Source organism: Notolepis coatsorum (assembly GCF_963971535.1).
Source record: "Notolepis coatsorum genome assembly, chromosome: 8".
Classification (NCBI taxonomy): domain Eukaryota; kingdom Metazoa; phylum Chordata; class Actinopteri; order Aulopiformes; family Paralepididae; genus Notolepis; species Notolepis coatsorum.
Window position 1 is genome coordinate 121,391,245 of NC_140172.1, and position 27,264 is coordinate 121,418,508.

The 27,264-nt window shown below is 43.7% G+C and overlaps 1 protein-coding gene across 1 annotated transcript in view; it reads left to right on the forward strand.

Moving 5' to 3' along the window:
* The window catches only part of shroom1 (shroom family member 1), an 81,802-nt gene extending 54,808 nt beyond the window's left edge, over nt 1–26,994 (forward strand). Inside the window, exons 2-9 of the mRNA XM_084320715.1 lie at nt 4,933–7,786; nt 8,252–8,438; nt 9,488–9,540; nt 10,776–11,420; nt 13,615–14,217; nt 16,242–16,350; nt 17,731–18,003; nt 22,893–26,994. Of these exons, the coding sequence (XP_084176841.1) occupies nt 5,115–7,786; nt 8,252–8,438; nt 9,488–9,540; nt 10,776–11,420; nt 13,615–14,217; nt 16,242–16,350; nt 17,731–18,003; nt 22,893–23,147 (4,797 nt within the window). The 5' untranslated portion in view covers nt 4,933–5,114 and the 3' untranslated portion in view covers nt 23,148–26,994. The remainder of the gene's footprint in view (nt 1–4,932; nt 7,787–8,251; nt 8,439–9,487; nt 9,541–10,775; nt 11,421–13,614; nt 14,218–16,241; nt 16,351–17,730; nt 18,004–22,892) is intronic.
* The last annotated feature ends 270 nt before the right edge of the window (nt 26,995–27,264 follow it).

A 27,264-nucleotide genomic window follows, 5' to 3' on the forward strand; every position in this document is an offset into this window, starting at 1 on the left:
TCCTTGTAAGAATAGTATATGTGGATTTTAGATTTAGTGCCATGTGTTTTACTTACATTTTGTTGGTAGAGTTGGTAAAGCACTCTTATAGAATCAGAATATAGGCCTACACTGTGATGAGAGCTTGGTCCCAAACCACCTTCCATCACACAGTCTAAGATGCTGGTGAGAGCTCTAGCTCTCAGTCAGATGTACAAGGGTCTAATGTCTAATGAGCTGGTGGTGGTCTGAAGTAGCTACCCTGATCCACTGTACAACTGTACAAGCAAAACTGTACATTGGAATATTGACGAGACCATACTTGGTTCCAAGAGGAGGGTCTCGTGTATTCTTGGGTTAGGTCATTTACTGTACATTGGAGGGGGTTGGGTTAGGACATTTACAGGGGCCAGTTTAGAATTGCAGTCTCCCGTAGGTGTTCTTTGAGAGTGGTTTTGAAAGTGGGCAGTGATTCACATTCCTTTACAGCCAGTAGTAGTATGGTAGTATAATATGAAATAGTTACCCCAGTCCAACCAACTTGGCCACAGTGCTGCATAAAGCTGGTAGTACGTATATGAACTAGCTACCCCAGTCCAACCAACCTGGCCACAGTGCTGCATAAAGCTGGTAGTATGAACTAGCTACCCCAGTCCAACCAACTTGGCCACAGTGCTGCATAAAGCTGGTAATACGTATATGAACTAGCTACCCCAGTCCAACCAACCTGGCCACAGTGCTGCATAAAGCTGGTAGTATATGAACTAGCTACCCCAGTCCAACCAACCTGGCCACAGTGCTGCATAAAGCTGGTAGTATATGAACTAGCTACTCTGATCCAACCAACCTTAACACAGTGTTGTATAAAGCTGATAGTATATGAACTAGCTACCCTGATTCCAACCAACCTGGCCCATAGTGCTGTATAATCCATTAGAACAGCTGTCACATGACTAATCCTCAGATATTTCTGCCAGGTTGATGTGGCATTCCTGTCATGTTTTCATGTGTGCTGCTGCACCGTGCCTCCTGAAGGTCTTAATTAGAGGCTTTGGTTCACAGCAGCAGCAGAGAGACTCTGTCCATCAGCAGGTGATTATACTTTAGTAGTGCTAATCAGATGCATGTACTCAGTTGTAATATTAATATGTACAGTGATACAGGTATAAAGACGGTATGCTAGTAGTCATACTGGCCGGCAGTGTAACTAGTAAGAGACTGGTAAGGGATATGTAGTACAGAGAGATAGTATCTACAGATATGTAAAAGGATTATCAGAATCAGAAAGGTCTTTATTGCCAAGTAGTTTTCACATACAAGGAATTTTTGGTGCGACATTAACGGACAGACAATTACGGTTATGTGCAGGTATAGAGACAGATGTGGATATATATATTATGGTATGTACAGCATATACAGAGTTATATGGGTTATATGCAGGTGTATAAGTAGGTATATAGAATTATAGATTATATGAACAACAAACTAATGTAACTAACTATCTGTGAACATATTTTCTCCACTGAACAATCTAGTTGAAATACATATATTTGAACAACCCAGTAAACCGCTAGACCACGGATTTGATCAACAAGGAGAAATCCCACGTGAATGTAGGATGGTGGTGGGGTGAAGTGAGATTGGAGCGTTTAGTGGTCAGAGTTAAAGGACTGCCTCTGGTGCTGTGTGGTACCAAGAACTCGGCTGGCTCTGCTCGCTTGTTAGACAGAAACCCAGTTCACTGTTAGCCAAGCAACCCGCTGGACAGACAGCAGGAAGACAGACTAACAGACTATTTAACTTTTTTGGTGTGTGTGTGTGTGTGTGTGTGGGGGGGGGGGGGGTTCCGGGATGTTTTGAATAATTGCTTAAAGGATAAGGCCAGTGTCATTTTGTTTTCTTAATGTCAACATACCCTGCGCAAAATCCAACCTGCCAACGAATGCATTTCTCCTACTTTTTAAGTATGGTCCATGTAGCCTGATCTAGCTCATACAACTGTAATTATGAAAAATAAATAAAAATGTAAGTCACAGCCATACTGTTCCTTTGGTCAGCATAATTCATTGTTGCTATGAACATGGGCATTGTAGTTTTTCCTGGACTCTGGGACTATGCTGTTCTGTTTACTACTGTTCATCGATAGGTCAATAGAGCTTGTTGCCTTTTGAAGTACAGTACATTTAGTAAACAATTCCCTTGTTTTTCATGATAATAATACATTACATAAGGGTGGAAATATATGTTTGCGAGCTGTATTTAATGATTTTAGCTTACAATGGAAACGTATGTCTTCCTGTTTGAGGTTGAGAGCTCCTAAGGAGAGAATAGGAAGAGTATTAGTAGACAGAATACACCATAGGTTTCTATGTTTTTGTAAGCGATGTTGAAAATAAGAAAACAATCAAATGAAACTGCCATATCCTTTAAAGCCTGAACATGTAGGAGAATGTACATGTATTGATACAACTGATACAATGATAATATGATCATTTTGCTGTTGCTAGTTTAATCTTGACCAATGACCACATTGGAAACAAGCCTCTGATGTTTTTGCGTCGCCCTCAATCGTTATAGCCACGCATGTTTCGGCCTACAGTATGTGTTTTTAATAATTGTCAAATAAAACTAAACTAAAGAAGCAACTTTTTTCAATCAAGTGGTTTGTGTTCTGTCTCTCGCCACACTCGACTGAGCAATATGTCTTTGAAAATCCTTTCAGCATTATTGAAGGAATGTGACCTAGTTATGTGAAGTAATAAGACTCAGATGTAGTGTTATTCACAAAGCTTTTCCAAACGTGTCGCCATTATGTCTTTTTGAGAGTCTTCATGTAAAATGATATGGAGGAGGCTTGAAGCTTTGTGCTTCGAGGACAGTTGTGAGTTCTGTTCTCACAGTAGACGTACCGTGTTGACAATCGGACATTTGATTTGTACAAGATACATATCACACACACACAGCATACACACGCACGCACGCACACACACACACACACACACACACACACACACACACACACACACACACACACACACACACACATTGGAATTCGAAGCTTCGGGGCCGAGATTCGATTTTAATAATTGTTGTTGTTGTCAGTGCTGTAAAGTTTAAACCTTTTTAAATCTTAGACAAACAAAACACTTTGCTTTCATGAAATATTGTAAGCCGTCATTTGAGGCTTTATAAAAGCAGCACAATGAACACAAATCTGTCAGTGCCGAGTCCGACCTCATCTTAAATAACAAACAGCATTGCTTGTTGTAATTAACCAAGAGAGGCAGAGTTGATTTTGCAAAAATTCTTAAATTTTTTTTTTTTTTTTTTATCAAATTTTATTTTCATATTCGAATCCCATGGCCATCGAACGAAGTTTAGAAGTATTTAAGACAGCCCTACTGTACACACACTGTAGGGATTCATATTTGTCCCAGAAATAAGACTACGCATCTGTCATATTTCAGTAAACAGGACTACGTAAATGAAACCTGAAGCTTTATTTGGTGGTATATTAAAAAAGCCACAGCCCTACCAACATTCAGGGGTGAAAGAAAAGGTTGGAGCCTATTGATATATATATATATATATATATTTAATTTTTTAACTTGCCTGCAATTTATATCAGTGACATTTTCTCTTTACCTTATATGATGAGGCATAAAAATCAAGCCATAAGGGATGGGTTTAGTTTTGGAAAAGGATTGACGGAACCCTGGAATATCACTCCCAAGTCGGAAGGTTTTTTCACCATATATTGAAGCAATTAAAAGAGCTGGCAGCGGAGCAACAGTTTGGGAAGGATGTTGGATCACTTTCAGGAGCACTGAACCAGGGAATCACAGAAGCCATGTGGTTGGAGTTATAATGACAGGAGGGAAATGCTTGGTCATTCCTTTCTATGTATAGCAGCATAATCAAGTCATTCTCAGAAGGAAGAACACAAGTTGCATTACTGCTTCGCAGGTGAATGTAGCTAGTGAAGCATCACCTGAATCATTATAGCTTGGTGTCACTAGTGAACCTATAGGTCTATTGATATAAAACAGCCTTTTCTATTCTTGCCTGAAATTGAAATCATTGTTTTTCTTCCTCCCAAATATGACGAGGCATGAAACAAATATAAGGGTAATTTATAAAAAAGTTGAAGTCCAAGGCAGCTCTACACATTTTTTAAAGCCTTTATTAAATGGCTCACATTATTTAGATCATTTAAAAGAAACCAAAATGTTTCGGCCTACATAGGGCCTTCATCAGGGTATAGAATGCCCTATGTAGGCCGAAACATTTTGGTTTCTTTTAAATGATCTAAATAATGTGAGCCATTTAATAAAGGCTTTTAAAAATGTGTAGAGCTGCCTTGGACTTCAACTTTTTTATAACTATAACGGATCCTACCCCGGATTTTATCCAAAGAGCACCTACTGAAACACAACCAAGAACGCTGTAGCCCTCTCCATATCCTCTTTTGGATAAGGGTAATTTAATTTGCCATGGCACTGTCCCAGTATCCCACCAGTTGGGGATGCGCAAGTCATGTGTGTTGCTGTGTTCAGCGGGCACACACACACACACACATACACACACACATATTCATAGCTGTTTCATATGTTGTAACAAAAATAAGCCAGGTGTACAGTATCTTCTAGATATATATCCAAATATGTTCTAAATATTTTATTAAACGTGTCCCGTTATTATATTTACCAGGGAACAGGAAATGGTTTGGGTGGGAATTCCTGTTAGTAAACCCTAACACACACTACATGGATCATTTACTCTTGGAGTTTCTGTTTTGCCTGCTGTGGAGTTTCAATTGTTATTTGAACCTTTGGCTGTGATTCCCTCTTCACAGCCCAGTTATTGCAGGTGCAAGTGGAGCATGGTTGGTTACTGGCTCATGACTTCCACCACGATAACCCGCCTGTGTTCTGTTTGTGTTTTCTCCCTCAGAAACTACTGAGCAGACCGTCTGAAAAAAATAAAAACGAAGGCAAGAAGATGACCTGAATAACCCTAGGAGTGAGAGAGACAAGCCGGTGCTTGGTGTGAACGGTGTCGGTGATATTTCAGGATTTCACCAACACATTCACACAAACACAAACACACGGTCCTTGCCGCTCATCCGGTCCTCCATGGATTCCTACAACTTCCACTTTGAGAGAATGAGCAACCTGGACCTGCACCCTCTGAGTCTGCCAGTCAGCCGGCTGTCACCAGCCAAGTCCAGCAGTTGCATCGTCGACCAGCTCACCAATCACCACCACCAACACGGCAAAGGAGACTCCGCCTACAGCTCCTTCTCCGGGGGCTCCACCGCCCCAGACTACCCCTCTCCGTTCCTCCCGGACGACCTCCAGCCCAGCTCCCTCCACCACTACGCGGACCTGAAGTATGTGAAGGCCATTTACCACCCTCACCAGCTTCTCCAGTCAGACTCCAAGAGCATGGACCAGCTGTACCGCTCTGTAGAAGCCATCTCACAGCAGTATCGCCACAACAACAACAGCCACCACAAGAGCCACGACGATAACGACGACGGCTGCCACGGTGGCAACAACAACCCATTCTGCAGCCAGGATGTGACACCGGTGGCTCCGTCCCCGGCCCCTCCTCTTCCTCCCCCGCCCCCGGCACGCCTGGATAGCTTCATAGCCACGAGGAACCTGGAGAACACCCGTGCCCACCACCTCGGCACTGAGACCCAGCGGCAGCCCCAACCACAGCAGCTATCAAGGCCACAGTCGGCTAATACAGACCCGGGCAGCTCCGATCTGAGGGCTGACCTGATCTACGGAGGGTGCTGGAGCTCACAGAAACAGCCACAGCCTCAGCCACCCCCTAGCTACCACTCCCACCACCACAAGCCCCAGTCACTGACCCCAGATCACCTGTTCATCGCGGATAACACGGCCGCATGCGAGCAGCAGCAGAAGCCGGTGAACATCCGTTTGCCTCCTCCGGGCACGAGCCAGCCGGAGCATCAGAAACACAGACGTGCCGCTAGCAGTGGCGGAGGTAACGGAAGCCACGGCGACGGCGGTTTCGAGGGTCAGCGCAAAAGGGCAAACTCGGCTCACAGGTGTCCCGGGCCGGAGCCGAGCCAGTCCGTCAGCCTCTGGAACGCCTCTCAGAACCTGATCAACAGTAGCATCCAGCACAAGGGCCAGTTCTACTTCATCACCGGTGTGTGTAAATCCACCGAGTCCAATGGGAAGACGCACGTATATCCACCCTCTGAGGCCGGGAGCGAGAGCCCCGCCACGGCGGAGACGCGCAGGCTGAGGGAGAGAGAGAGGGAGAGGGAGAGAGAGAGGGAGAGGGAGAAAGAGAGATGTCACAGTACAATGGATCATCTCTTTAAGCCACTCCAGCAGAGGCCTCACAGTTCCGACGATAAAATCGCAGACGAGAGCGAGACGTTTTTCACACCACTGACCCAGGGTCAGGAGCTCGCCTCCTCCAAGCTCCAGGAGCAGGAGAACCACGGTGTCACCTCCAACAAACCCTCAACACAGTCCTCCCGTGGCTTTGACGCTCTGGAACAAATCCCCTCGAGCCAGAGCAGGGAGATGGGGCGACACACCGCCAACCACCACATCTTCTACTGCGGCCCGGCGGAGAACTGTCCCCCGGCGGAGTCAACCGCGCAGACGAAGGAGGCCGCCCCCCTATCCGTCGCCAGCGAACAGTCCAATCACTACAAGAGAGAGCGAGAGGAGCCGGTGAAGAGGGGGAGGAGGCAGCCTCTGGGGGATGTAGCCAGTGAGAGGATCAACAAGGAAACCACTCCCATGTTGTACCACCTCACAGGTGCCGGCAGGGCGCCGCTGAAGGTGTCCAAAAAGGACATCGATTTTAGTATGAAGGCTAAAGAAGCGGGCCACAACAAAACCGGCCACAACAAGGACGCCGCCGGCCGCAACGAGAGAGCCACCGCCGCGCAGGTCGAGGCGCCCAAGGAAGGGAGAGGGGAGAGCGGCTTGCATCTCTGTAACACCCTGGACGACTCCTTCAAGAAGTACTACAAGGAGAAGCTGAAGGACGCTCAGTCTAAAGTCCTGAGAGAGACGTCGTTTAAGCGGAGGGACTTGCAGCTGTCCTGGCCACACCGGATCCGACCGAGACCCGAGGTGAGACCCACGGTGATCCTGCACTCTTTCTCCTCGTCGCAGGACTCCGAGACGTCCACGGAGACACTCGCCCCCTCCGTCACGTCGGAGGGCACAGAGGAGGCGGAAAGCGTGAAGGAGGACGTCGTGGAGAAAGAGAAGGAGAGCGAGAAGGAGAACGGGAGGCCGGCGAACGTGGCCCAGCCTCAGGTCCCACGGATCGGAGGCAGGAAGCGCTTGACTGCGGAACAGAAAAAGATGTGCTTCTCCGAACCCGAGAAACTCAACCAGCTGGGCCATGGCCCCAACCACTCTACCTGCCGTTCCCTTGGTGATGAAATGGAGAATTTCTTCACCGCGGGGAGCAAAGGGGAGGACACGGCAGAGCAAGGAGAGCAGGGATTGGTCGCAGCGAGGAGGAGGATGTTTGAGACTAGAGGCAGGGCCTTATCGGCTTCCAACCTCTCCAAAACCAACTTGAAGCACCTCCAGCACAAGGCCCTGGTGGAGTACATGGAGCGGAAGACGGGCCAGAAAGTGGCCGAGCCCCAGCAGCCAGGGCCTCAGTTACTACCTGCCCCCTACAGCCAGAGGCACTCCATCGGGGGGAAGACGTCTGACTCGGGCCCCAAGAGGAAACACCCCAGGCCTCATTCTGCTGGCCGCATCCTGGACTCCTCCTCCAGCTCCATCAGGTATGAGAGAGAGAGAGACAGAGAGAGAGAGAGAGAGAGAGAGAGAGAGAGAGAGAGAGAGAGAGAGAGAGAGAGAGAGAGAGAGAGAGAGAGAGACATTTACTTTTTTATGACCTTTTTTTTTTATCCACCTCGGACATTCATTTGATTTTCCGAAGGTGGTATGGGTAGGAACAGGAATGTAGTGGAGGGTAAACCCACCTAAACTCAGTTGATCCTCCTCTTTATTTGTGAAATAGAGTTCATCCGTTGAAGCTTGAAACATCATGATTGAAATTGATAGTATGTTATTGTAGGTTGCATCAGATTGATGCAAATTACATGAAAATGGGGCCTTTTCGAGGAAATCAAGTAAACAAAACAAAATAATACTGTACTGGGAAATAAAAGTATATACTGATGTGGTGATTATTGCTGTTAGTCACCTTTTTATCACTGGGTAACCACATTTCAACCACATTACAGGTATGCCCAGTTCTTCTCTGCTCAGTCCAGTTCGGTCCAGTCTAGTGTCTACCCTCCTGAGCCCAGCTGGTCGGAGAGACAGGGTTCATCTCAGGTGAAGTCTGCTTCTGCGGAGAGTCTACTGGACCAGCCAGAACCGCCTAGCTTCTTCAGGAACAGGTCCACATCCACACCCCATGCATTTCAGGTAAACATTTTCTTTTTTTTTTATTTACTAACTTTTTATTGTTTATTGGTTGTTTTTATAGATTGTCTAAAAATGTAACTGAAAATTAGGACTGTCCCGGGCTTCGAAGCTTCAGTAGTCATTTATCATTGAATAATCAAAGCTTCACTCTTGCAATGGTTTCATTGTGGTGGGTAACTGAGAGCCATGTGGTTAAGATGTCCTTGTCTGAGAAGAACTGATATCCAAATTAATATCAGATTATTATTTCTATAAGCTATTTCTTATGCTGATGTAGGCACATAGTGATTTTGACATTGATTACCATGGCAGCGATTGAAGCTTTGAAGCATTCTGGTCAGCCCTACTAAAAACAAAAGCAAAATTGCCCAAAATAGAACCACAGTGGAACGCGTGGCCAATCATATTGGCTCAGATCAATCGTACATTCCAACAGCCATCACTGATAAAGAGATGTTGGAGATGTGGTCAATAACGTGGGTCTCTCAGTCAGTAAACAGAGAATACATTTCCTGGTATCCCTTCCCACTTAATCCAATCAGGAGAGAGAGATCTCCACACAGAAAAAGTGGTCAGAAATAAGAAATAAAAGCTTGTTTTAAGCAAATATGTGCTTGAAACTATTAAAATAACCTGCCAGTGCAGTAAGCAAATCTAGCTTGGCAAGATTTCTTGAAATAAGTAAAAATATCTAGGGTTCTCCTGATTGGATAAAGTGGAAACAGGATACCAGAAAATTTATTTTCCATTTACTGCAGAGTGGGAGACCCATGCTACTACTGACCAAACACTATATCAGTGATGGTTGTCAGAATGTAGAGCTATTTAACACATTTTAACAAAAATAAAATACACAGCACCTTACAGCAGCTATGCATAGCATGTTTATGTGTAAAATGGACAATAACACACCTCATCATCACTTTTTTATTTTTATTTAAAATTCCATTTACTTAAATATATACATTCAATACACAAATCTGGATATTTACACTGATCAAATTTCAAATGACGCAACTGTTTTCTCCCTTCCTCTGCCGGGTCCACAGGCACGCGGCCAGGACAAGGATCCGTCACCAGTTATTACTATGGGAACCTCCAGGTATGTAGGAGTGTCAGGGAGACAAAGGGGGACTTTTTCACTGGTTTTTGGGTCAGACAGGTATTAGGTCAGTGATGTGTGCTGTGGCACAGACCATAACTCTGGCTTCAGCGTGATTCATTGTGGCACTGAAAGTGAACCCCATGGGCGTTAGCGTGCCAACATTCCGTTCCCAGATTGATGCCTCTAGCATAAAAGAAGAACCCGTCACTGAAACCATGTTTCAGAGAGTTGACCCTGTTTCTCAAAACGATATCGTAAAAAACCGTATTACAAACCATATTTGTATGAAACACCCTCACATTGTTACTGTACCGATCAGTCCAATTCTATTTCTTCAATGCCTTTTCTGGATTTCACGAGAGATGCTACTGTACCTGCTAGAAACACAAAGCTTGGCGACTTGATGGGGGCGTCAGAGGATACGGCCCTGTGTTGCCACTGACGACCCTAAAGGACCCCAAAGACATTTAAGATGAGCTTGAACCCCCAATATCATTACTTATAAGCTATGTGTTTGACTATTGTCTACTGTTTATCTCATACTATAGTCTACCCATATACTCTGTATGACAGCATGTGCAACAGTGCTGTATATACACCACATATTTACATTTATATATTTATATCACTGCATATATATATATATCCATATCTGTCTGAATATACCTGCATATAATCATTCTATATACCTACATATACACCTGCATATAACCCATATAACTCTGTATGATAGTATGTACAATAATGCTGTATATACTGTATATATATATATAAATATATATATATATATATTTATTCTCACTATATGTATATCTATCCACTGTCCACACCTTTCTGTACATACCTGCACATAATCTTTTTACATATCTGTTGATACTATATGTATATCTGTACATATCCCTTACTTACTCTTATTAGTTACGCTGCCGGCCAGTATGACTTACTACCATAGTGTCTTTATACCTGTATAACTGTACATATTAATATTACAACTCTGTACATACATCTGATTAGCACTACACTCAGTAGTACTAATTTACATATCGTATACCCAGTTTAATCACCTGTACATTGTATATTACTATGGCACTTTACTGTTACATTTGCACTCTGGTTGGATGCCAAACCTATTTTCGTTGTACTGTATAATGACAATACATTTCAATCTAATCTAATCTAATAAAAAAAATCTATTGTCTATTGTCTGTTCACCATGTGCGTTATTCCTCCAGTCTTCAGAAGAAGGCTGAGGAGGCGTCCCCTGAGGAGGCCCCCCCTGTGGGGCCGGCCCCTGAGGGCCAGCAGCGTGTCCGTGCGGTCGCCCAGAGGGGGAAGTCCATGGAGGAGCTCGGAGTGTCGAAGCTCACGAGGAACCCGGCTCTGAGTAAGAGTTCTGAGCAACTGGACCGGCTCTGGAGCCGTCTGTCCAGACCGGGAGTGATACCGGGAACACCGGATGGGGAGAAGAGGAGCGTGGGGCGGCGAGGAGAGACGAGGACCAGGGGGCAGGAGGCGGAGAGGAAGAGGAAGGACCAGCGGGGACTGGAGGTCATGGAGAACGCTGGCCAGGAGAAGCCTCAGGCACAGGTCGAAACTCTCTTCAGGCAGGATTCGGCAGGAACTCCAGGCAGTGAAGAGGATGCTGGGCCTCCCGCCACCACTGCGACCGGGGACTTGAGTCGATCCACCTCCCCGGCTTCCAGCTCCTCTTCTCGGGCCAGGGCTCTTTCTGCGCCCGGCCCGTTTGCAGATGAGGTCCGGCTCAGTAGACCGTCCAGTGAGGCCTCTACCCCGCCGTCGCCCAGCGGCCCAGAGACCGGCGAGGGAGAGCTCAAGTCCACCACCTCCTCTCCATCCTTACCCAGACCCGCCTCCAGGTAACATAAGAGATACCATAAGATTGCATGGGGTTCATTTGACCTCAGAATTAAAGGACCATGCCAACATTATGGGAAAGTACCATACAGTCTTCACCCCTTCCCCTAGAGTCAGACAAGAAGATGGATACCAATTTCCTCTCTGTGTGTTCAGTAGAAAGCTATCCGGCTGCAAGCTAGCCTAGCTTAGCACAAATGAATGAGAGCAGATACGGACCAGCTAGCCTAGCTGTTGGCCAAAAACACCTCTCCCGGAGTTTTAAGCCAGGCTAGTGGCTAGGTAAGCTAGGCTAGTGCTTCCATTAATTTGTGCTAAGCTATGCTACAGTAGCTTGCAGCCAGGTAGCTTTCTACTGAACACACAGAGAGGAAATTGTTATCTATCCTCTTGTCTGACTCTGGAGAAGACAGTAATCACAATGTTGGCATGTTCCTTTAACAAACTGAATCTGCCACATCCCATTTTATATTTTAATTTTATTTAATTTTATTTTTTTTATAATTTTTTAAACAAACACATAAACAAACATGACAACACACGATTAGATATACAAGCATTGTAAAACAGTGTACATCAGTTAACTCATCGTTTGGATAAATGTCTTATACAAGATATACCCCTAATACCTGCTATCTATTCCCCTACACACATATGCTCTTGCTCGCACCCCCCGCCCTGGACCCCCCCATGGATAATCCATCCATTATCCTTCGCTCCTAACCAAACACTACCATTAAATACTAGCTTTTATTCTCTCCACCACTTCTAACCACATTGTCAATTTGGATTCATTGAGACCCAAAGTTCTTGCTGTAGATATTTCTAGATAAATCACATCGAGATATGTAAGAATCCAGACCTTTCGGCAATTTTTTTCCGGTTGAAACCATCGTTAATTTAATTTTAATTTTATATTTATTTATTTATATTTCTTCCATCTGTCGTTGTTCTAGATTAGATTAGATTAGATTGTACTTTATTGTCATTATATTTGCATACAACGAGATTTGGGACTCAAACTTTAGGTGCAGTAATAAAATCACAAGTTATAAAAGAGAAACATAAAATACTATACAGAAACATTAAATACTAAGCAATAAGACAATGTTACAGTCCTGTACAATATACAAAATAACAACAATATACAGAATAGCAATACACACAAACAACAATCACAGTGTCAGACGGTAGTGGGTGGATATTGCACATCAGGATGTTGCACAGTGTGGGAGGAGGGGGAAAGGTGAATTATTGGTGCATGTTAGAGTTCAGGGTGGTGATGGCTCTGGGGAAGAAACAGTCTCTGAGCCTGTTTGTTCTGGCTCTGATGCACCTGTAACGCCGGCCCGGTGGCAACAGGTTGAACAGGTGGAAGCCAGGGTGTGAGCTGTCCTTTGTAATGTTTTTTGCTCTGTTGAGGCAGCGGGAGTTGTGTAAGTCCTTCAGGGAGGGGAGGGGGCAGCGGATGATTCTCTGTGCCGAGTTTATGACCCTCCTCTGAATCGCCTTTCTGTCTGCTTCAGTGCAGCTGGCGTACCACACTGTTATCTACACTGACCAAGGTGGGAACAGGGTGGAAAGGAACCCAACCTGAGCGTGACAATAAGAGCAAAATGACAGACTGTGTGAATATTAAATATATATATAAATTAAGGTCACTGCCACTTCATACATTTCAACTAGGGCTGGGCGATATGGCCTCTAAATGATATCACGATATTTTTTGGCTCTATCACGATACACGATATATATTGCAATATTTTGACATTTCCTCTAAAGCACTTAAAAAGGCTTGATTTAACCCTTTGATGGATACGTTCACGCAAATATGATGATTATAATAGTCCCTGCAACATATGTGCATTAAACCATGAAGATGCTTTCAAAAATAATTAAATGAAAAGTTGCAAACATTTAAAAAGAGTATACAGAATTTTTTTTATTAACATCTAAGACAATTTATATAAAAACTCTTGGGTGCCTAAGACTTTTGCACAGTACTGTGTTTTCTATCCACTTTAGCCAAAAATACACACACATACTGTATGGATGAGGGTTTGTGCAAAACATCACGATGTCCACGATACGTTTAAAAAGTGTATCGTTAATGAACTGTACCCGATATTTATTTAATATCGTCATATTGCCCACCCCTAATTTCAACCATGTCCTTTTCCGTATCTGTTTCGCCAGAGTCAGGTCGTCTCCTCTGGTGACGGCGTCGGAGCGAGAGCAGTCCGTGGACGAGCCCGGCGGGGAAGCCACGCCCCCCGACGCCAGCCAGGAAGTGTCTCTGAGCCGCGGCGTCACCACTGACCCCTCGCTGTGGATACTTCCTCCCGAAGGGGGAGGCGACAACGAGGAGCTCCAGACTCCTCTTCCACCCGACGACGTGCCCGAGGGAGAGTCCACGAGCCCCGCCCCTCCCGCGCAGAGCAGCGAACCCCCGGCGTCTCCCGCCGACCCCGTCCCTGACGCCGACCAGAGCGGGGGACAAGAGCGAGACGTAGAGGACGACGAGGGCAACGCGTCGGGAGACGGCCAGAAGACAGAGGAGAGGCGGGGCCCAGAGGGAGAGACGGAGAGCTCGGAAAAGACGCAGCCCGGCGAGGAACCTCGGTGGGAGGAGCTTGTGGAGGAAGTCGTGAGGGCGGACCCATCGCTGGCCAGGGCGCTCTACCCGTTGGCCAATCGCAAGACGGCGTTGATGCTGATGGAGCAGCTGCTGTCCGAGGACACGCTCCTGATGGAGGAGCACTACAAGAAGAAGCAGGAGCAGAGAGGAGCTTCAGAAAGGTGAGGCGGTCATGTCGCTCTGCATCACGCTGTGTGATCCAAACCAACACCAGGCTCTAGATCCAATCCAGAACAATATAGCCGCAAGCTACCGGGTTCAAGCCATTTAGGACAAGGGTATAGCAATGTTGTGGAACTGGAGAGGTTAATCATGCGGTCAAATCTTCCTGGTTAATAATTTTTTTTTGTTAGAACATGGTTATTCAAATACAATTTAGGTTATGAGTTCAGTAGAGGACTTGATTTAAGCACCTCCCTCAATCTGTGGGATCGTCTTTTAAGCTATCTGGGAGAGAAGGGGGCGTGGGGGGGGGGGGGGGGGGTAGGTGATGGGGCGAGGAAAGGAGGGTACAGGAGATGTTAACAAAAGGCCTTGAAAGGAACAACGAAACACAATGTGTTAGCACTCATTTTGACTCTACTAGACTTACTGTACCAGGCCAGCGCCCGAAATCCTTAACATCCATCCCTGTATGTAACCACAATTTTTTTTTCCTGTCGATTGGATTTAGGCCAGGCTAATTTAGGATTCACGGTGTACTGTGACTAGGACACTTTATATGGGTTTCTAATTGCAGGTAGAACCAGGCTCCACCAGTGCCATGTTACCTAGTGTTACCTAGTGTTACCACACGACCCCAGTCACACCCTGGCATCTGCTTGCCTTGTGACCGCAGATTTCTGTCGACCGAAGTGCAATTAGCCCATATTGCGCATATTGTGTCTCGACAATATGCAATTGTATCTGTGATGTTCGTATTTCATCAATGTATGGATGTGCATTATGCTCAGATGATCATGCATGTGATAATGTATGACACAATTTGATATGACCATGACATTTGAGTGTGATCATATCAGTGACATGTTTCCCACTGATTTCTTATTTTTTTTTGTAATTAAATGTTTTTATTATTTAAAGACAGGTCAACAACCATGACACATGACACGCCTGAAAAATGACATCAAATTAAAAAATAAAAGAACAATCTCACAAATTCAAGTCGACCTTTTAGCTCTGTTGTCACAAGCCGTTAACACTTAACAGCTCCATATAAATAACGTCAATAAAGGAGAGTCTCCGATGTCTGATAGCTCAAACCGCACAGCGATCGCTTTCTGAAACCTGAAAGCACTACACGTTTCTGATATTTAGGAACAATGAGAGATTTAGAATCAAGATATGGCTACAGATACGCTTTCTGAAATGAGTGTTAATTTGGAAGCAACGTCTTGAGGTGGGGCCGTTCCCAAATCATGGGAAAAGAAATGTAACCGTAGAGAATGACTCTGAGAACCCATTTTTTTTTTATATTTTTCCATCCTGAAAGTATATTTTTAGTATATAAAGTGTGTTAAAAGTACATTTCTACCCATACCTGTGTGTACTTTTCTGAGAGTATAATTACAATGTATTTTGTGTACTTCTCATGTGCTTCCATGTACTAATTCAAAGCACGTGTTTAGTATGATAGTCATATATGCTAATATCCTGTCTTTGTACACTTAAAATACAATTACTGTAGATGTTTACCAAACTTAAAAGAACACGCCAACATTTTAGGAAATGAGCTCATCGTCTTCTCCAGAGAGAGACAAGAAGAGAGATACCAGTTTCCTCTCTGTGCGTTCAGTAGAAAGCTACCTGGCTGCACGTTAGCCTAGCTTAGCACAATTAATGGAAGCGGGTAGCCTAGGCATTGTCCAACTAACACCTCTCCCGAAGGCTACCAGTCACTGTCCGCTTCCATTCATTGTGCTAAGCTAGGCTAACAATTTCCCAAAATGTTGGCGTGTTCCTTTAACTTGTACCTCAGTAAACATATTAAAAGTGTACTATTTTGGGTAAGCAAAAGACTAATTTCAATATATTCAATATTTCACACTTAAGTGGTTTAAATTCAACAGCACTTTGGCATACTCTCTGAATACATTGAAAGTATACAAAAGTATACTTTCATGAAATTAATATACTTTTATACATTTTTTACTAATTAATAATGAATATGTTTTTCTGCTTCCAGCTCTGAAACAGTAGAGGATGCTGAACCTTCTCCCTGCCCCTCTGCTTCCGACAGCCAGACCCCATGTGCTCCTGAGATTCACTGCAAGGCTGACGTCACTGAAAAGAAGGTAATGACTCACATTTAATAATGATGTTAACACTTTCACTACCACACTACAGAAGGTTAACCTTTCACTACCACACTACAGAAGGTTAACGCTTTCACTACCACACTACAGAAGGTTAACGCTTTCACTACCACACTACAGAAGGTTAACGCTGTCACTACCACACTACAGAAGGTTAACGCTTTCACTACCACACTACAGAAGGTTAACGCTGTCACTACCACACTACAGAAGGTTAACGCTTTCACTACCACACTACAGAAGGTTAACACTTTCACTACCACACTACAGAAGGTTAACGCTTTCACTACCACACTACAGAAGGTTAACGCTTTCACTACCACACTACAGAAGGTTAACGCTTTCACTACCACACTACAGAAGGTTAACGCTTTCACTACCACACTAGAGACGTTAAGTGTTAACTGTTAACCCTTTTTTCTTTGCTGTTTCTGCAGCTAATACATTTGTTAGATCTTGACTCACCATTGTTGATGGAAAGGCAGTGTAAGATGTAAGGCAGTGCAAGATGTGAGGCAGTGTAAGATGTAAGGCAGTGGTTCTCAAAGTGTGGTCCGGGGACCCCCAGGGGTCCTTGAGAGGGTTCCATTTCACTAATATTTTCTTCACTATAAGTTAGTACAGTGAGATAATGTATGAGAATGACTATTCTGCTCTCTCCTCTATTATGGAATTCTGGATGAAATCATATGTAACAGATATCCTCAAAGATGGGGGTTCCTGGCACGAGGTCTTATCAAATGATAAATGGGCGTCCTTGACATGAAAATGTTTGAGAACCACGGGTGTAAAGTAGTACAAGATGAACTTAATAATCCTGAATAGGGAAATTCAGTGAAGTATAGTGTAAACCTTATAACCTTTCATCTTGCCCCCCCCCCCCTGAATTTTGATCTCAGCACTGAAGAAATGGTAGCAGCGTATCCCTATTTGACAGTTATATGTCTCTTTCCCGAGCCTGAAGCGCTCTCCTTTGGGGACCCTGAGCTCGGCACGATCACGCCTCCGTCCCGTCGAAAATGTTCTTACAAACAAGGAGATGAAAGGAGGTGATGATAGGTCTTGGATAATGTTATGTCTGGGTCTATAAAGGAGATGAAGTGTCTGGAAACAGGTACAGCAGCACTAGACGGTGATTTCACACAGAGACCATCTGGATCGTGTTTGGCCCCTCGCTGGATCAGGCCCAGACACTGTAGTCTGACTCTTATCTGTGTCTCCTGCTTGCTCGATATTTGACTTGGCTGACCGTCTCTCTCTCTCTCTCTCTCTCTCTCTCTCTCTCTCTCTCTCTCTCTCTCTCTCTCTCTCTCTCTCTCTCTCTCTCTCTCTCTCTCTCCCCCTCTCTCTCTCCAACAGCGTCTCCTAGTATCCCGCATCGAGGAGCGCTTCCGGGCGCTCGAGGAGACCCGCAGGGCCCTCCAAGCGGAGATCCAGGAGAACGTGGCGCGCGGGGAGGAGGTGGAGGCCCTGGTCAGAGAGCGCTGTCTGCCGGTGGAGCTGGAGCGCTACTCCCTCTTCATCGGGGACCTGGAGCGGGTGGTGAGCCTGCTGCTCTGCCTCTCCGCCAGGCTGGCCCGGGTGCAGAACGCCCTGAGCACCGTGGACCAATACACTGATGCAGAGGAGATGGTGAGAGGACCAACTTTGGTCCCACTATATGACATATTCTGCTATGTACTATTCATATTCATATGTCCTACTATATATGTATTGATGAAATCAATGGTTTTAATTTTTGGTTATAACAACCTATATAGATATCAGTTTAAACCGTGTTAAACTATAAACGCTGCCTGAGACAGACATCTATTATGTACGTGTGTGTTCAAGTTAGACTGTGCGAGTCACAGACAAGGCCTGTAAGGTCATTCAAGGTCATCATCCACAGAGGCGCTTTGGCAGTCTGGCCATCACTTAGAAGTGATGGGGGCAGGGTAAAGAGAGAGAGAGAGCCGTTGCTATGGCTAACAGCCGTTGCTAGGGAAATATGCTTTATAGCTGTGGGTTCTTCCGGGTTGACAGCAGACAAAAAAAGACAGGCCATGTTTCCAGTGTTAATTCTTCTGATTACGGATGCATCAATGGGGTGATACAGTGTGTGGCAGCCAGTAAGGTAACCATCAACAAATGACTACAAACACAACGCAGAGGGAAGTCACAGAACAGAAGGTGACGAGTTGATTAGAGGCTGAAGAACCACGCTTTCTAACAATATGTACAGTGAGCTCCATAAGTACAAGATGGTCCCGTAGATCAATGAGTACTAGAGCGTGGCACCAACACTGCCAGGGTTAAAGGGGCACTTCACCAAAAAACTATACAGATTTATTTTAAACATAATCCTACGGGACAAATCTGAAAACTCTAAACAGTTTTGCACACGTTCATTTAGTTTGACGGTTATTGAGAGTAAATTTGTTTGAATATGGCCACCAGTGATGTCATCAGGGACACTGGAATCCCTGTGTTGTTTTTAATTACAGCTCAATGAAATTATAAAGTAGCAGTCCCTATAAGACAAGGTATTGCATTCTACACCATCTACATCATGTTATGGAGCTGTAATTAACACTTTAATCGCCGGGAACGCCGTAACTCGTCTTTGCTCGCCATGCTCATTCTGCCGAAGATGCCGTAACTCGTCTTTGATATCAATATTTCAAAAATCTGTGATCGAAATCATATTTCTCCTCCGGGGACCTGAGATATACTGCTGATCTCCACTCAACTCTCTAACGGTTCAAGAGCGCCATCTGGTGGCCGATCGGCAGACCAACAGGAAGTGACGCGCCAAACAGGAAGTGCTCATCCATATTTCGTCCGGGCACTCGCGATCGTTAGCCGGACTCCATCTCGACACACTGGATAATCAATCGCTCGCCCTAACTCAATAAACAACGTTATTTGGACGTATATAGTATTATACAACCTGGAAATGGTTCATCTAGATCAACATCCCATAATCGAAAACTGTCTACTCCAAGCTGATCGTCCAACGGCGCGAGGAAGATACGGTAAGATCCAGCGTTATTTTCTAACGTGTTCCATATAAACTGATCTGATGATCATATGACCCACACTAGGTGAATGATATAACGTTGCCCACGGAATTATAAACGACCCTCCGCCCATCCGGTCATCATCAGATCATACATAGTAACTTCTAGAAGTACCTCCAGTTGAAATTTTTTATCTGACACCGATCGCTACCAAACTGTATTTGATCATCAATATAATGCATTTGGGGCTATAAATCAAGTTCTGGAGAAAGCTGCAGAAAACGATAAAAACATACTTATACTTTAGACCATATTTTAGTATGAATATGTGAATGAAAAAGTATAACGTTGCTACACCCTGAACAATGGATATAGGACATTGAATGGGCCATAATAATGTCAATTTAGCAATAGAATTTAAAAAGTTATAGCCCCTGCAAAGAAGGGGAACTTCTCCATAGACAAATAGAGCTGGCTAGGGATGGTAAATTATGAATTTAACCATGGCGATCAAAGTGTTAAAGGGGAACTATTTTACTATTTCTTTCACTATTTGGGCACTTTTACACAATTCCTGTGAGTTTATGGAACACCGCTGTAATTTTTTATTTTTTTTAATTCATTGTTTTGTATTTCTAATCAAGTCCTCAAAAACAGCATTTTTCTACCTCAAGTCTTAAGCCGTTTTGAGCCTGGGCTCCAACCACAATGGTAAACCACTGCCTCGCCTGAACATTATCATGCAGCGGTGTCTCTCTGACATCACAAATCAGCACATTTTCAGATGACTCAGTTCAGTGAGGGTGAATATTGTGAGAGGAGAATTGGAAGAATGCGCCAATATGAGAATTAGAGACATAGATCCTATTAATATAAGTCCACATAGCTAGGAAACGATGCTAAACACTGAAAAAGGCCATTTATAAGATAGTTCCCCTTTAAACACAACACAAGTATTCAATGTCCCTGATGACATCACTGGTGGCCATATTCAAACTTATTTACTGTATTTATTTCTAGTAATTTGTCACTTTTCATATATAGTCGAACGTTTTCTAATGTTACATTGTTAAAGCCTGCAAATCAGAAAAACACCAACAGACTCGACATGGATGCTGAGAATAGGCGGTGCTGTAAACATAAAGGAGGTTGACTTTTTGAATGTCGCAGGTTTCCAGGTCATTGATATGATACAGTAAAAGGTAGAATCTGTAACGCCATCAAACAACAACCTCTGGGCAAAAGAGGCCTTTTGTTTTGATCTGATGTGTGGGTTGGAGTTGATTTGGGACAGAGGACGGGTTGCCGTTGCTGGCCACACCTCAGGATCTGTCCAGAGAGGTCTGGGGAACGTTACACTATTATAGTACGTTGTTGAACTCCAACCCACATATAAGACCACAACAAAACAAAAAAGTAAACAATGTGCAACACGAAGCGGGGGCTCTTTTGCCTAGAGGTCGCTGTTTGTCGGCATTACAGAGTCTACCTTTAAGGTAAGGTGAGGTAAACAGGATACGATAACACTATCTCACAGACGTATCTTGTTTTGGCCCACATTCCAATCTTTCCCCCTTGAGGTTATGCACACGTAGTCATACACATACACACACACACCACACACACACACACACACACACACACACACACACACACTCCTTCACCACCGCACCGACTGATGCTCTGAAGATTTTCTTTTTCTTGTGAAATAATGCATATTATTACTAAAACCCTCCTCCAACCACGAATCAAGGGAAACAGCCTGAAAAGTGTAGTCTAGTTTTAAACACGTAAATAATTCAAAATCAAATACAAAATCTTAATCTCACATTGAAATCTGAGAAACGTGTGTATTGCACCCGCTGGGGAAACTGGCCGTCGCTACGAAACCTAAACTGCTGACTGCTGAGTTGCTCCCCTTCTCTCTCTCTCTCTCCTCTCTCTCTCCTCTCTCTCTCTCTCTCTCTCTCTCTCTCTCTCTCTCTCTCTCTCTCTCTCTCTCTCTCTCTCTCTCTCTCTCTCCTCTCTCTCTCTCTCTCTCTCTCTCTCTCTCTCTCTCTCTCTCTCTCTCTCTCTCTCTCTCTCTCTCCTCTCTCTCTCTCTCTCTCCCTCTCTCTCTCTTCTCTCTCTCTCTCTCTCTCTCTCTCTCTCTCTCTTTCTCTCTCTCTCAGCTTTGCTCTCACTGTGGGCCGTCACTGTTTACTCTAAAGCAACAGCAAACATGCCATTGGGGAAAGTTGAAGGGCATCCTTATCCCCCGTCGAGGTTTCTCGCCGTTTTGGAATTCGAACAATGCCAGCGGGGTTATCGTGGGGGTTTAATTGTTATTGCTCTTTTTGTTTATCTTCAGTGTTTAATGATATATATATAATGGGCATTCCAACATTTGATTTGATACGCACTGCAGGTTGATAGCAGCAGTGCACATCCAGTGTTACTCTGCATTCGGACCTGCTGTCAGTGAGATCACCAAGAGTGACGAATGTGTAAAGAATGTGTCTCATGATCCCACTCTTAATATCTTCCTACTGCTTTAATGCTCAACTTTCTTTATTTAAAATATATATTTATTGAATATATAATTTAATTTTTTTTTTTTTTTCATATTTAAAGTTATTTTTTTCACAAGCAAGACAATACACATGACAAGACAAACTAAGACAAAAATAATAATAATAATTATAATAATAATATAAATAATAATAATAATAATAATAATAATAATAATAATAATAATAATAATAATAATAATAATAATAATAATAATAATAATAATATAATAATAATAATAACAAGGGGGTGAGGGGGGGATATATTTACATTTAAATATTTAAATATCTATTTACATTTAAATATTTGAACATATATTTAAAAAATATTTCAGCATGTATGTTCGCATGGATGGATAAAATAAATTTTTTATTATAAAAGCATTGAAACGGCTCATTGTCATGGGCCGTCCGTCTAGCGACCGCTGGGCAGTGACGTGCCGCGTGCCACCTGCCCGGGCCGTCCAGAGACTCGTTTGCTTTGCTGTTATCGGCAACACTGGTATTTACACTGGGCTCACCGAAACTCCCCAGCCTGGTTTCGATGGCGTCCGGTATCTCCGCGCTGCCCTCTGTTGATGGAGTGAAATAGTGCACCTTTTCTCTCCTCTCTCCCTGTGGACGTGAGAGCTGTAACATGAGCGCAGACGCCGGAGTCAAGTGTTTCTCTGTAGAACTCACTGCTCCCAACAACACAAGACCTTTGTGAAAATAAACCCCCCAAGATATTAAACACTTGTTATAGGTGCATCTGTGTGTTTAAACAGAAACTGTCCAAATAAACTGTATTAGAACACTTTGAAAAAAAAAAATTTCACTTTAAAAATACTTGAAATGAACACCTGAATACACAATAAAAATGGTCTCTCTCCCTCTCTCTCTCTCTATCTCCCCCTCTCCCTCTCCCCCCCTCTCTCTCTCTCTCTCTCTCTCCCCCTCTCTCTCTCTCTCTCTCTCTCTCTCTGCTCAGGAATCCCTGGACAACCGCCACCGTCTGCTGTGCAAACAGCGGGACGACGCCAAAGACCTGAAAGATAACCTGGACCGCAGAGAGAGCGTGGTCTCCAGCTTCCTGTCGCGGCAGCTCTCGGGGGAGCAGCTGCGTTTCTACCGGCGCTTCGTCCAGACCAAGGCCTCTCTGCTGATCCGCCAGAAGGACCTGGAGGAGAGGCAGCGGCTGGGGGAGGAGCAGCTGGAGGCCCTGCAGAGCGGCCTTCCTCCGTGATGAACTTCAGTGGATTCTTTCTTTTGTTTCCCCCCGACCTGCTCGGCTCGTCCCCCGGGTGAATGTCCCTTTTCTACCCGAGGAACAAGCTAGGCGTGAATTTGTCAACTCTTGTCCCTCTGACTCTTTTTTTCCCTGACAATTTTCCTGGACTTCCCCCTTTGCTCTGCCTGGCTCAGTCGTTTTGTCTCTCCGAGACAACGGGACAGAGAATGGGCCGCGGCCCGGTCCAACTATATCCTTATTACTCTGTATCTCAGACCCTTTGTTTGCACACAATAGCGGCGTATCTTTTTGTACACTGTTCCCTGTCGGGAGTCTGCCTCTGTGAGGATAATGGGAGCGGTGGCGGGGGGGGCAGTGAAGACACGGGTCTCTTCCAGACCGCCTCTCTCTCTCTTTTGACTCGCCAGCGTGCCAGCGTCTGCCTTCCTGCCTGTGAAACTCCCAACGACCACTCGCCTTGTAGAATATACCTGCCTCCCGCGCTTGTTGTCTCATCCAACTCTCGTCAATCCCACAATCCAGCAGTCCTGTACTTAGTCCGGGCCTTTGTGGAGCCCTGAACACACACACACACACACGCACACACGCACACACGCACACACACACACGCACACGCACACGCACTCTCCCTCCATTCAAGGCTCTTCCTGGCGAAGCACAACGTTATGGATCTCTTCAGACATGTATTTGAAGAGGTCTGTTTGTCTTTTACGTCGTGCGTGTCTGTCCTTTTGTTATTAAGAGTGGAATATATAGGATTTCTGTGTGCCTTTTTAAAGTTGACGTTGCCGTGGAATATTTTCAGTTATAACTTTGTATCCTCCATTAGGAATGTAGTTAATTGTTATTTTTTAATGTTTTACCACTCAACAGTGGCCAGTAGCCATTGTGACGGCGCCGTTAGAATGTTCAGTTCTCAGACGTCTTCATCTCACGCCACCGTGATTGTACACCTGAACGGGTTTATTTTCGTTTAAAGGAACACGCCAACATTTTGGGAAATTTGTTTACCGTCTTCTCCAGAGAGAGACAAGAAGATAGATACCAGTTTCCTCTCTGTGCATTCAGTAGAAAGCTATCTGGCTGCATGTTAGCCTAGCTTAGCACAATGAATGGAAGCGGACATGTACGGGTAGCCTTTGGGAGAGGTGTTAGTTGGACAATGTGTAGTCTACCCGTACATGTCCGCTTCCATTCATTGTGCTAAGCTAGGCTAACATGCAGCCAGATAGCTTTCTACTGAACGCACAGAGAGGAAACTGCCTGGTATCTATCTTCTTGTCTCTCTGGATAAGACGGTAAGCTAATTTCCCAAAATGTTGGCGTGTTTCTTTAAGATCATAGTGCTACAATAGTCCTTTTGCCTCCAACCGTGGAAACCCATCATAAGCTTTAAGATTGTATTTTGGAAGAAGTGTAGCTCACCCAATGTGGAGAGAGGTTAGACTGAAGGAGGGTGCTGTGTACTGTATCTCAGTAAAAATATACTGTAGAAGATTATTTTTTTTCTCTTATGTATCAAATTAAGGCACTACAGATATAAAACCAAAAAAGGTGAATGAAAAAAGCACTTTGTGATGATGATATGTAAAAAAAAAAAATTAAAAATGCACAAATATTTCTTAAAATCAAATTTAAGTTTTGATTGCAAAGCCTTACTCCAATCCGATTTCCCCCAATGTTTTTCTCATACCTTTTGTGTTTTTGTTTATTTCTTTTGATTTTGAATAGGAATGTTGAAATTACGAGTTTTTAAATGGTACACTATAGGCACATTCATCAACAATATCAATATGGATTATGTACTTAATAGTGTTTCTAGTTCAGTTCATACTTCATGCTATTAAGTCTTTATGATTTCATGCCAACACAGGTCTATATAAAGAGGTAGTAAACTTCTTCAAACCAAACCATAGTTTAGGCAGTCATATCTCAGATACATTTTATATAAATGTCCTTTTTTGTCTTAAAATGTATACTTGAAATTTAAATGTCATTTTTATTAAAAACTAAAACAAGTCCACAAATTTCCCTTCAGGTGTCTTAACTATTTCCTCCTCTCTACCTCCACAAACGACCATCTTAGAGTTTACTTTAGAACTTTGGAATCTTCACAGTGGCCTACAGTTAAACAGTTCTCTATATAAACTTAAAGAAATATCATTCTTGAATTAAAGACTTGACATTTCCCAAAGCTTTTGACGACGGATGCCGTGATGTATCTGTATTTCTCAGCTGTTTTTTTTTCTTTTTCTTTTGCTGGTTGTGCCTTTCTATTGTAAATTTGTAATGGAATTCCTGATTTTCTTTTTGAGCAACAGTTGTGACTGGAGGATCAAGAAAAGGGGGCGGGGTTTGGAATAGGTTAATTATTTGAATGTCACATCACACTTGACTGTGTTTGTGGCTGTGCGTGCGCGGCTGTGCGCGTGCGACAATGAAGTAATGTTTGTTAATTGTGTGTTGCTGAGGATTAGTTGGGTAACAACAGAATTCCTCTTGCGCTTGCTGTGTGTTTCGTTTAGAAGGAAATCCTATTCATTTGACAACATTTATTTGACAGAACTGCATTTGTATGCTGGAAACTTTTGTTCAAGCTGTGTGTGATATACTGTGTCCAGTATGATATTTATGTAATACTAATATTATAAAGTCAGAGGAAAATCCCTAGGGAAGTTGAATTCACTCTGTAATAAAGATGCTAAATGAATCCCCTCAGAAATGTTGGACTGATTCCAAAAATGCTTCCCTTGGGAATTGAAAAACCTCCCACCATGACTGTTTAGCAGGAAACACATTTTCTTTGGTTTTGTGTATATATGTATACTATGTATGTATGTATAATATACATATATATATACAGTATACACACAGTATATATGCATATGTACTGTATATGTGTGTATAATGTGTATAATATACATACATATATATATACATTCACATATTATACATGTTTTCTTTTGTTTTGTGTATATATATACATGTATAATGTATGTATATAATATATATATATATATATATATATATACACAAAACCAAAGAAAACATTTATTTTGCTAAACCGCCACACCCGGCCCTAAACATTTCTCTGGAGATTTATGACTCCGTCCGATTCAGTTTGCTAAACAGATGTATGTTTGTTTTGGACTTTGTTCAGAGGCAGAGCTACAGGGTTTAGGAAGAGTGCGACTCACTGGTGTTGTTTCCCAATAGCCTGGTGGGAATTCAAAACACCAGTACTCTGGAGAGAACCGAGAGAGGGAGGGAGAGGGAGGAGAGAGAGAGAGAGAGAGAGAGACAGTCTAAAGTTACGAAAATAGGTTTTTGTTGTGTATTCACAGACAAACTTACCAAGCTCTCCCCCCCCCCCCCCCCAGCCTACATCAGCTTGTCAAAAACAATACATTGTAAAGGTCACAAGAGCAGGGCCTGTTTTTGAGGTAGGGTTTTGTTTATCAGATCGTGGGTTTGGGTTCATCAGATGGAGAACCACAACAGCGATACTAAAAGATACTGTGTCTTTTTAAAGTGAAGCTGGACAGCCGTTTATCGGATTCCAATCAACCCCCGTCTGTTTGAATGACGGTATAGGCCTTTCTAAATACATACTTCATCAACCCCCGTCTGTTTGAATGACGGTATAGACGTTTCTAAATACATACTTCATCAACCCCCGTCTGTTTGAATGACGGTATAGACGTTTCTAAATACATACTTCCTCATTCATCTTACTATACTGTCTGATGTGTTTCCATGTATTGGTTGTTTTGTTGAGAGTTTGAGGTTTTCTTTGTGTGTGTGTATGTGTGTGTGTGTGTGTGTGTGTGTGTGTGTGTGTGTGTGTGTGTGTGTGTGCATGCGTGCGTGTGTGTGTGTGTACTTCCTTGGAGTTGTGAATTCCATGACGTTTGTACTATTGTGAATAAATTAAATCTTCTCTGTCCTTGTTTCGTGACATTTTTCTTTGCCAAGTTTGAGGAGAAATGGGAAAACAAGTCATTGAACATTTCGTGCTGCCACTACGATCTTCATACAGTCAGTAGAGTGTTTGGGGTCAGCTCTTGGGTGCTGGAGGCAATGCACATTCCATCACATTGACCACAACATA